The following is a 13,289-nucleotide window of genomic DNA, read 5'->3' on the forward strand; positions in this document are numbered from 1 at the left end:
TAATACTGCTCCCTATGTACAAGAATATAACTACTATAATACTGCTCCTATATACAAGAATATAACTACTATAATACTGCCCCTATGTACAAGAATATAACTACTATAATACTGCTCCTATGTACAAGAATATAACTACTATAATACGGCCCCCTTTGTACAAGAATATAACTACTATAATACTGCCCCCTATGTACAAGAATATAACTACTATAATACTGCTCCCTATGTACAAGAATATAACTACTATAAAACTGCTCCTATGTACAAGAATGTAACTACTATAATACTGCTCCCTATGTACAAGAATGTAACTACTATAATACTGCTCCCTATGTACAAGAATATAACTACTATAATACTGCCCCTATGTACAAGAATATAACTACTATAATACTGCCCCTATGTACAAGAATATAACTACTATAATACTGCTCCTATGTACAAGAATATAACTACTATAATACTGCCCCCTATGTACAAGAATATAACTACTATAATACTGCCCCTATATACAAGAATATAACTACTATAATACTGCTCCTATATACAAGAATATAACTACTATAATACTGCCCCTATGTACAAGAATATAACTACTATAATACTGCTCCTATGTACAAGAATATAACTACTATAATACTGCCCCTATGTACAAGAATATAACTACTATAATACTGCTCCTATGTACAAGAATATAACTAATATAACACTGCCCCTATGTACAAGAATATAACTACTATAATACTGCCCCTATGTACAAGAATATAACTACTATAATACTGCCCCTATGTGCAAGAATATAACTACTATAATACTGCCCCTATGTACAAGAATATAACTACTATAATACTGCTCCTATATACAAAAATATAACTGCTATAATACTGCCCCTATGTACAAGAATATAACTACTATAATACTGCTCCTATGTACAGGAATATAACTACTATAATACTGCTCCTATGTACAAGAATATAACTACTATAATACTGCTCCTATGTACAAGAATATAACTACTATAATACTGCCCCCTATGTACAAGAATATCACTAATATAATACTGCCCCTATGTACAAGAATATCACTACTATAATACTGCCCCCTATGTACAAGGATATCACTACTATAATACTGCTCCCTATGTACAAGAATATAACTACTATAATACTGCTCCATATGTACTAGAATATAACTACTATAATACTGCCCCCTATGTACAAGAATATAACTACTATAATACTGCTCCCTATGTACTAGAATATAACTACTATAATACTGCCCCTATGTACAAGAATATAACTACTATAATACTGCTCCTATGTACAAGAATATAACTACTATAATACTGCTCCTATGTACAAGAATATAACTACTATAATACTGCCCCCTATGTACAAGAATATAACTACTATAATACTGCCCCTATGTACAAGAATATAACTACTATAATACTGCCCCCTATGTACAAGAATATAACTACTATAATACTGCCCCTATGTACAAGAATATAACTACTATAATACTGCTCCTATGTACAAGAATATAACTACTATAATACTGCCCCCTATGTACAAGAATATAACTACTATAATACTGCCCCTATGTACAAGAATATAACTACTATAATACTGCTCCCTATGTACTAGAATATAACTACTATAATACTGCCCCTATGTACAAGAATATAACTACTATAATACTGCTCCTATGTACAAGAATATAACTACTATAATACTGCCCCCTATGTACAAGAATATAACTACTATAATACTGCCCCTATGTACAAGAATATAACTACTATAATACTGCTCCTTATGTACAAGAATATAACTACTATAATACTGCCCCCTATGTACAAGAATATAACTACTATAATACTGCTCCCTATGTACAAGAATATAACTACTATAATACTGCCCCTATGTACAAGAATATAACTACTATAATACTGCTCCCTATGTACAAGAATATAACTACTATAATACTGCCCCCTATGTACAAGAATATAACTACTATAATACTGCCCCTATGTACAAGAATATAACTACTATAATACTGCCCCTATGTACAAGAATATAACTACTATAACACTGCTCCTATGTACAAGAATATAACTACTATAATACTGCCCCTATGTACAAGAATATAACTACTATAATACTGCTCCCTATGTACAAGAATATAACTACTATAATACTGCCCCCTATGTACAAGAATATAACTACTATAATACTGCCCCCTATGTACAGGAATATAACTACTATAATACTGCCCCTATGTACAAGAATATAACTACTATAATACTGCTCCCTATGTACAAGAATATAACTACTATAATACTGCCCCCTATGTACAAGAATATAACTACTATAATACTGCCCCTATGTACAAGAATATAACTACTATAATACTGCCCCCTATGTACAAGAATATAACTACTATAATACTGCTCCTATGTACAAGAATATAACTACTATAATACTGCCCCTATGTACAAGAATATAACTACTATAATACTGTTCCCTATGTACAAGAATATAACTACTATAATACTGCCCCCTATGTACAGGAATATAACTACTATAATACTGCCCCTATGTACAAGAATATAACTACTATAATACTGCCCCCTATGTACAAGAATATAACTACTATAATACTGCCCTCTATGTACAAGAATATAACTACTATAATACTGCCCCCTATGTACAAGAATATAACTACTATAATACTGCCCCTATGTACAAGAATATAACTACTATAATACTGCTCCTATGTACAAGAATATAACTACTATAATACTGCCCCCTATGTACAAGAATATAACTACTATAATACTGCTCCTATGTACAAGAATATAACTACTATAATACTGCTCCTATGTACAAGAATATAACTACTATAATACTGCTCCTATGTACAAGAATATAACTACTATAATACTGCTCCCTATGTACAAGAATATAACTACTATAATACTGCTCCCTATGTACAAGAATATAACTACTATAATACTGCCCCCTATGTACAAGAATATAACTACTATAATACTGCCCCTATGTACAAGAATATAACTACTATAATACTGCCCCTATGTACAAGAATATAACTACTATAATACTGCTCCTATGTACAAGAATATAACTACTATAATACTGCCCCTATGTACAAGAATATAACTACTATAATACTGCTCCCTATGTACAAGAATATAACTACTATAATACTGCCCCCTATGTACAGGAATATAACTACTATAATACTGCCCCTATGTACAAGAATATAACTACTATAATACTGCTCCTATGTACAAGAATATAACTACTATAATACTGCTCCTATGTACAAGAATATAACTACTATAATACTGCCCCCTATGTACAAGAATATAACTACTATAATACTGCTCCTATGTACAAGAATATAACTACTATAATACTGCCCTCTATGTACAAGAATATAACTACTATAATACTGCTCCTATGTACAAGAATATAACTACTATAATACTGCTCCCTATGTACAAGAATATAACTACTATAATACTGCCCCCTATGTACAAGAATATAACTACTATAATACTGCCCCTATGTACAAGAATATAACTACTATAATACCGCCCTCTATGTACAAGAATATAACTACTATAATACTGCTCCTATGTACAAGAATATAACTACTATAATACTGCTCCCTATGTACAAGAATATAACTACTATAATACTGCCCCCTATGTACAAGAATATAACTACTATAATACTGCCCCTATGTACAAGAATATAACTACTATAATACTGCTCCCTATGTACAAGAATATAACTACTATTATACTGCCCCCTATGTACAGGAATATAACTACTATAATACTGCCCCTATGTACAAGAATATAACTACTATAATACTGCTCCCTATGTACAAGAATATAACTACTATAATACTGCCCCCTATGTACAAGAATATAACTACTATAATACTGCCCCTATGTACAAGAATATAACTACTATAATACTGCCCCTATGTACAAGAATATAACTACTATAATACTGCTCCCTATGTACAAGAATATAACTACTATAATACTGCTCCCTATGTACAAGAATATAACTACTATAATACTGCCCCCTATGTACAGGAATATAACTACTATAATACTGCCCCTATGTACAAGAATATAACTACTATAATACTGCCCCCTATGTACAAGAATATAACTACTATAATACTGCCCTCTATGTACAAGAATATAACTACTATAATACTGCCCCCTATGTACAAGAATATAACTACTATAATACTGCCCCTATGTACAAGAATATAACTACTATAATACTGCTCCTATGTACAAGAATATAACTACTATAATACTGCCCCCTATGTACAAGAATATAACTACTATAATACTGCTCCTATGTACAAGAATATAACCACTATAATACTGCTCCTATATACAGGAATATAACTACTATAATACTGCCCTCTATGTACAAGAATATAACTACTATAATACTGCTCCTATGTACAAGAATATAACTACTATAATACTGCTCCCTATGTACAAGAATATAACTACTATAATACTGCCCCCTATGTACAGGAATATAACTACTATAAGCACATACTTTCTATTTTGCTTTCTTTAAATGCCGCAGTTCACTGGATTCCCCATAACCCACAATCCTGACTCTGTTTTGGCCTCAGAATGACGGGAAAGGCTTTCCATAAATAAAGTGTAGTTACTGTTTTACATTAAGATCTTGTTTGCTTCTAGAAGAGTCTTTTCATCTCTTACTTTCAAAGAAACTTAAAATTTTCTGATACAAAGCTCCAAATCCTCTGCACAGACACAAAGTAACATGAAAAAAATCTGTCTGCAGCCACCACTAGGGGGAGCTCCCTGTATACAGAGATACATAATAAGATTCTGTCTGCAGCCACCACTAGGGGGTGCTCCCTGTATACAGAGATATATGATAAGATTCTGTCTGCAGCCACCACTAGGGGGAGCTCCCTGTATACAGAGATACATGATAAGATCCTGTCTGCAGCCACCACTAGGAGGAGCTCCCTGTATACAGAGATACATGATAAGATCCTGTCTGCAGCCACCACTAGGGGCAGCTCCCTGTATACAGAGATACATAATAGGATCCTGTCTGCAGCCACCACTAGGGGCAGCTCCCTGTATACAGAGATACATGATAAGATCCTGTCAGCAGCCACCATTAGGGGGAGCTCCCTGTATACAGAGATACATGATAAGATTCTGTCTGCAGCCACCACTAGGGGGAGCTCCCTGTATACAGAGATACATGATAAGATCCTGTCTGCAGCCACCACTAGGGGGAGCTCCTTGTATACAGAGATACATGATAGGATCCTGTCTGCAGCCACCACAAGGGGAGCTCCCTGTATACAGAGATACATGATAAGATTCTGTCTGCAGCCACCACTAGGGGGAGCTCCCTGTATACAGAGATACATGATAAGATTCTGTCTGCAGCCACCACTAGGGGGAGCTCCCTGTATACAGAGATACATGATAAGATTCTGTCTGCAGCCACCACAAGGGGGAGCTTCCTGTATACAGAGATACATGATAAGATCCTGTCTGCAGTCACCACTAGGGGGAGCTCCCTGTATACAAAGATACATGATAAGATCCTGTCTGCAGCCACCACTAGGGGGAGCTCCCTGTATACAGAGATACATGATAAGATCCTGTCTGCAGCCACCACTAGGGGGAGCTCCCTGTATACAGAGATACATGATAAGATTCTGTCTGCAGCCACCACTAGGGGGAGCTCCCTGTATACAGAGATACATGATAAGATTCTGTCTGCAGCCACCACTAGGGGGAGCTCCCTGTATACAGAGATACATGATAAGATCCTGTCTGCAGTCACCACTAGGGGGAGCTCCCTGTATACAAAGATATATGATAAGATCCTGTCTGCAGCCACCACTAGGGGGAGCTCCCTGTATACAGAGATACATGATAAGATTCTGTCTGCAGCCACCACTAGGGGGAGCTCCCTGTATACAGAGATACATGACAAGATTCTGTCTGCAGCCACCACTAGGGGGAGCTCCCTGTATACAGAGATACATGACAAGATTCTGTCTGCAGCCACCACTAGGGGGAGCTCCCTGTATACAGAGATACATGATAAGATCCTGTCTGCAGCCACCACTAGAGGGAGCTCCCTGTATACAGAGATACATGATAAGATTCTGTCTGCAGCCACCACTAGGGGGAGCTCCCTGTATACAGAGAAACATAATAAGATCCTGTATGCAGTCACCACTAGGGGGAGCTCCCTGTATACAGAAATACATGATAAGATCCTGTCTGCAGCCACCACTAGGGGGAGCTCCCTGTATACCGAGATACATGATAAGATTCTGTCTGCAGCCACCACTAGGGGGAGCTCCTTGTATACAGAGATACATGATAAGATCCTGTCTGCAGTCACCACTAGGGGGAGCTCCCTGTATACAGACATACATGATAAGATCCTGTCTGCAGCCACCACTAGGGGGAGCTCCCTGTACACAGAGATACATGATAAGATCCTGTCTGCAGCCACCACCAGGGGGAGCTCCCTGTATACAGAGATACATGATAAGATCCTGTCTGCAGTCACCACTAGGGGGAGCTCCCTGTATACAGAGATACATGAAAAGATCCTGTCGGCAGCCACCACTAGGGGGAGCTCCCTGTATATAGAGATACATGATAAGATCCTGTCGGCAGCCACTACTAGGGGGTGCTCCCTGTATACCGAGATACACGATAAGATTCTGTCTGCAGTCACCACTAGGGGGAGCTCCCTGTATACAGAGATACATGATAAGATCCTGTCTGCAGCCACCACTAGGGGGAGCTCCCTGTATACAGAGATACATAAGATAAGATCCTGTCTGCAGCCACCACTAGGGGGAGCTCCCTGTATACAGAGATACATGATAAGATCCTGTTTGCAGCCACCACTAGGGGGAGCTCCCTGTATACAGAGATACATAAGATCCTGTCTGCAGCCACCACTAGAGGGAGCTCCCTGTATACAGAGATACATGATAACATCCTGTCTGCAGCCTCCACTAGGGGGAGCTCCCTGTATACAGAGATACATGATAAGATTCTCTCTGCAGTCACCACTAGGGGAAGCTCCCTGTATACAGAGATACATGATAAGATCCTGCCTGCAGCCACCACTAGGGGGAGCTCCCTGTATACAGAGATACATGATAAGATCATGTCTGCAGCCACCACTAGGGGGAGCTCCCTGTATACAGAGATACATGATAAGATCCTGTCTGCAGCCACCACTAGGGGGAGCTCCCTGTATACAGAGATATATGATAAGATCCTGTCTGCAGCCACCACTAGGGGGAGCTCCCTGTATACAGAGATACATGATAAGATCCTGTCTGCAGCCACCACTAGGGGGAGCTCCCTGTATACAGATATAAAGATGAATATAAGAGAATGTGAAAGTGCCCTAAGAGATTGCGCCTCGATAATGGGGTGGTCCTCACCTCTGTCTGTGCCCCCTCTAATCGTCACCAGTGGGGAGTCCACGTTCTCCTGCAGTTTTTTAATATCCGCTTCTTTCAGCTCCAGTTCTTCCTTTAACATGTCGAGTTCATCCTGAAAACGGACATTTTTTGCTTTCACTAACTTCAAATTAAAATTTTCATGAAAATATTGGTCAAAATTTGGAATTCTGATCACTTTTTTTTTTTTTCCATCTTCATTTGATTTTTTTTTTAGGTTTTCTTCTCGGTTCACATCCAAGAGCTGAATTCACAATTCTGCTTGTTTTTGCGTTACATAAGAGCAGTGCATTGTGGGAGCTCTGCTGATAGTTCCACCCCCCTGGCTCTCGCTTGTGACCTAAATTGTTGTGTGTTCCCAAAGCAGAACTAGGAGTGCAGCTCTAGAGGTGAAAGGAGCAAAATAACTTAAAATTGCTGCTAAAAAGGTAACCCCCCACCCCCACCGTCCAAAAACCAACAAGTTTGTTAATAAACCCACCAATTAAAAGATTAACTCCGCCCTCACACGCTAATCGCCATCATGTCACCTTAAGGTAGGAGGGGCTTATGATTTAACTGATTTTCCAGCGATGCACTTCCCCTTTAAGAAAACGAAATGTTCACAGCAACGCAGCATGCCAAGGAGAATGGTCGAATGATGTCACACTGTAGGTAAAGGGATGCCCACCCATGCCCACCACCCCCAAAGAGGCAGGTAAATACGCGAGCAGGGAAATGGACAGCGCCACCAGGTGGTGCCGAGACGTCACTGCACAACAATCAATCATGCCTGGAGGAGCACACGGCAAAGTCACAAAACCGGGGGACGGAGGGTAATGTTACCGCACCTTTAACGTCTGGTATTTGTGCTCCACCCGCTGCTTTTCATACTGCGTCTGACCCACCTTGATTTTCATACTAGAAAGCTTGGCCATTAAAGACTGATAACAGAGAGAATAGAGAGAGAAGATGGGCACAATCCGAGCGCACTGAGTACAGGGCACAGAGAAACATACCGCCACTCACTACCCGTCAGACTAAGGGCGTCCACTAGCAATGGACAGGCGCCGACCTCAGTGATGTCACCGCTGATCTCTGGTGATGGATAGGTGGCATTCCCAGTGATGTCACCGCTGATCTCTGGTGATGGATAGGCGGCATTCTCAGTGATGTCACCGCTGATCTCTGGTGATGGATAGGAGGCATTCTCAGTGATGTCACCGCTGATCTCTGGTAATGGATAGGTGGCATTCCCAGTGATGTCACCGCTGAGCTCTAGTGATGGATAGGCGGCATTCTCAGTGATGTCACCGCTGATCTCTGGTGATGGATAGGCGGCATTCTCAGTGATGTCACTGCTGATCTCTGGTGATGGATAGGCGGCATTCTCAGTGATGTCACCGCTGATCTCTAGTGATGGATAGGCGGCATTCTCAGTGATGTCACCGCTGATCTCTAGTGATGGATAGGCGGCATTCTCAGTGATGTCACTGCTGATCTCTAGTGATGGATAGGCGGCATTCTCAGTGATGTCACTGCTGATCTCTGGTGATGGATAGGCGGCATTCTCAGTGATGTCACCGCTGATCTCTAGTGATGGATAGGCGGCATTCTCAGTGATGTCACCGCTGATCTCTAGTGATGGATAGGCGGCGTTCTCAGTGATGTCACCGCTGATCTCTGGTGATGGATAGGTGGCATTCTCAGTGATGTCACCGCTGATCTCTAGTGATGGATAGGCGGCATTCTCAGTGATGTCAACGCTGATCTCTGGTGATGGATAGGCGGCGTTCTCAGTGATGTCAACGCTGATCTCTGGTGATGGATAGGCGGCATTCTCAGTGATGTCACCGCTGATCTCTGGTGATGGATAGGAGGCATTCTCAGTGATGTCACCGCTGATCTCTAGTGATGGATAGGCGGCATTCTCAGTGATGTCACCGCTGATCTCTAGTGATGGATAGGAGGCATTCTCAGTGATGTCACCGCTGATCTCTAGTGATGGATAGGAGGCATTCTCAGTGATGTCACCGCTGATCTCTGGTGATGGATAGGAGGCATTCTCAGTGATGTCACCTCTGATCTCTAGTGATGGATAGGAGGCATTCTCAGTGATGTCACCGCTGATCTCTGGTGATGGATAGGAGGCATTCTCAGTGATGTCACCGCTGATCTCTGGTGATGGATAGGCGGCATTCTCAGTGATGTCACCGCTGATCTCTGGTGATGGATAGGAGGCATTCTCAGTGATGTCACCGCTGATCTCTGGTGATGGATAGGCGGCATTCTCAGTGATGTCACTGCTGATCTCTGGTGATGGATAGGAGGCATTCTCAGTGATGTCACCGCTGATCTCTAGTGATGGATAGGAGGCATTCTCAGTGATGTCACCGCTGATCTCTAGTGATGGATAGGAGGCATTCTCAGTGATGTCACCGCTGATCTCTGGTGATGGATAGGCGGCATTCTCAGTGATGTCACTGCTGATCTCTGGTGATGGATAGGAGGCATTCTCAGTGATGTCACCGCTGATCTCTAGTGATGGATAGGAGGCATTCTCAGTGATGTCACCGCTGATCTCTGGTGATGGATAGGAGGCATTCTCAGTGATGTCACCGCTGATCTCTGGTGATGGATAGGAGGCATTCTCAGTGATGTCACCGCTGATCTCTAGTGATGGATAGGCGGCATTCTCAGAGATGTCACCGCTGATCTCTAGTGATGGATAGGCGGCATTCTCAGTGATGTCACCGCTGATCTCTGGTGATGGATAGGAGGCATTCTCAGTGATGTCACCGCTGATCTCTGGTGATGGATAGGCGGCATTCTCAGTGATGTCACCGCTGATCTCTAGTGATGGATAGGAGGCATTCTCAGTGATGTCACCGCTGATCTCTGGTGATGGATAGGTGGCATTCTCAGTGATGTCACCGCTGATCTCTAGTGATGGATAGGAGGCATTCTCAGTGATGTCACCGCTGATCTCTAGTGATGGATAGGTGGCATTCTCAGTGATGTCACCTCTGATCTCTGGTGATGGATAGGCGGCATTCTCAGTGATGTCACCGCTGATCTCTGGTGATAGATAGGCGGCATTCTCAGTGATGTCACCGCTGATCTCTAGTGATGGATAGGAGGCATTCTCAGTGATGTCACTGCTGATCTCTGGTGATGGATAGGCGGCATTCTCAGTGATGTCACTGCCCATCTCTAGTGATGGATAGGCGGCATTCTCAGTGATGTCACTGCCCATCTCTAGTGATGGATAGGCGGCATTCTCAGTGATGTCACCTCTGATCTCTAGTGATGGATAGGCGGCATTCTCAGTGATGTCACCTCTGATCTCTAGTGATGGATAGGCGGCATTCTCAGTGATGTCACCGCTGATCTCTGGTGATGGATAGGTGGCATTCTCAGTGATGTCACCGCTGATCTCTGGTGATGGATAGGCGGCATTCTCAGTGATGTCACCGCTGATCTCTGGTGATGGATAGGTGGCATTCTCAGTGATGTCACCGCTGATCTCTGGTGATGGATAGGTGGCATTCTCAGTGATGTCACCGCTGATCTCTAGTGATGGATAGGCGGCATTCTCAGTGATGTCACCGCTGATCTCTAGTGATGGATAGGCGGCATTCTCAGTGATGTCACCGCTAATCTCTAGTGATCGATAGTCGGCATTCTCAGTGATGTCACCGCTGATCTCTAGTGATGGATAGGCGGCATTCTCAGTGATGTCACCGCTGATCTCTAGAGATGGATAGGCGGCATTCTCAGTGATGTCACTGCTGATCTCTAGTGATGGATAGGCGGCATTCTCAGTGATGTCACCGCTGATCTCTGGTGATGGATAGGAGGCATTCTCAGTGATGTCACCGCTGATCTCTAGTGATGGATAGGAGGCATTCTCAGTGATGTCACCGCTGATCTCTAGTGATGGATAGGTGGCATTCTCAGTGATGTCACCGCTGATCTCTAGTGATGGATAGGCGGCATTCTCAGTGATGTCACCGCTGATCTCTAGTGATGGATAGGAGGCATTCTCAGTGATGTCACTGCTGATCTCTGGTGATGGATAGGCGGCATTCTCAGTGATGTCACTGCCCATCTCTAGTGATGGATAGGAGGCATTCTCAGTGATGTCACCTCTGATCTCTAGTGATGGATAGGTGGCATTCTCAGTGATGTCACCGCTGATCTCTAGTGATGGATAGGCGGCATTCTCAGTGATGTCACCGCTGATCTCTAGTGATGGATAGGCGGCATTCTCAGTGATGTCACCGCTGATCTCTAGTGATGGATAGGTGGCATTCTCAGTGATGTCACCGCTGATCTCTAGTGATGGATAGGTGGCATTCTCAGTGATGTCACCGCTGATCTCTAGTGATGGATAGGTGGCATTCTCAGTGATGTCACCGCTGATCTCTAGTGATGGATAGGCGGCATTCTCAGTGATGTCACTGCCCATCTCTAGTGATGGATAGGAGGCATTCTCAGTGATGTCACTGCTGATCTCTGGTGATGGATAGGAGGCATTCTCAGTGATGTCACCGCTGATCTCTAGTGATGGATAGGAGGCATTCTCAGTGATGTCACCGCTGATCTCTAGTGATGGATAGGAGGCATTCTCAGTGATGTCACCGCTGATCTCTAGTGATGGATAGGAGGCATTCTCAGTGATGTCACCGCTGATCTCTAGTGATGGATAGGTGGCATTCTCAGTGATGTCACCGCTGATCTCTAGTGATGGATAGGCGGCATTCTCAGTGATGTCACCGCTGATCTCTAGTGATGGATAGGAGGCATTCTCAGTGATGTCACTGCTGATCTCTGGTGATGGATAGGCGGCATTCTCAGTGATGTCACTGCCCATCTCTAGTGATGGATAGGAGGCATTCTCAGTGATGTCACCTCTGATCTCTAGTGATGGATAGGTGGCATTCTCAGTGATGTCACCGCTGATCTCTAGTGATGGATAGGCGGCATTCTCAGTGATGTCACTGCCCATCTCTAGTGATGGATAGGAGGCATTCTCAGTGATGTCACTGCTGATCTCTGGTGATGGATAGGAGGCATTCTCAGTGATGTCACCGCTGATCTCTAGTGATGGATGGGAGGCATTCTCAGTGATGTCACTGCTGATCTCTGGTGATGGATAGGAGGCATTCTCAGTGATGTCACCGCTGATCTCTAGTGATGGATAGGAGGCATTCTCAGTGATGTCACCTCTGATCTCTAGTGATGGATAGGCGGCATTCTCAGTGATGTCACCTCTGATCTCTAGTGATGGATAGGCGGCATTCTCAGTGATGTCACCGCTGATCTCTGGTGATGGATAGGTGGCATTCTCAGTGATGTCACCGCTGATCTCTGGTGATGGATAGGCGGCATTCTCAGTGATGTCACCGCTGATCTCTGGTGATGGATAGGTGGCATTCTCAGTGATGTCACCGCTGATCTCTGGTGATGGATAGGTGGCATTCTCAGTGATGTCACCGCTGATCTCTGGTGATGGATAGGTGGCATTCTCAGTGATGTCACCGCTGATCTCTAGTGATGGATAGGCGGCATTCTCAGTGATGTCACCGCTGATCTCTAGTGATGGATAGGCGGCATTCTCAGTGATGTCACCGCTGATCTCTAGTGATCGATAGTCGGCATTCTCAGTGATGTCACCGCTGATCTCTAGTGATGGATAGGCGGCATTCTCAGTGATGTCACCGCTGATCTCTAGAGATGGATAGGCG

General features: G+C 42.9%; 1 protein-coding gene across 1 annotated transcript in view; it reads right to left on the reverse strand.

Moving 5' to 3' along the window:
- The window catches only part of PPFIBP1 (PPFIA binding protein 1), a gene marked incomplete at its 3' end in the record, with an annotated part of 103,421 nt that overhangs the window by 59,197 nt on the left and 30,935 nt on the right, over nucleotides 1–13,289 (reverse strand). Inside the window, exon 8 of the mRNA XM_073649243.1 lies at nucleotides 7,543–7,654. Coding sequence (XP_073505344.1) covers nucleotides 7,543–7,654 — 112 coding nt within the window. The remainder of the gene's footprint in view (nucleotides 1–7,542; nucleotides 7,655–13,289) is intronic.

Source organism: Phyllobates terribilis, unplaced genomic scaffold (assembly GCF_046119375.1).
Source record: "Phyllobates terribilis strain yellow unplaced genomic scaffold, ASM4611937v1 Scaffold_10__3_contigs__length_209671492, whole genome shotgun sequence".
Lineage (NCBI taxonomy): Eukaryota > Metazoa > Chordata > Amphibia > Anura > Dendrobatidae > Phyllobates > Phyllobates terribilis.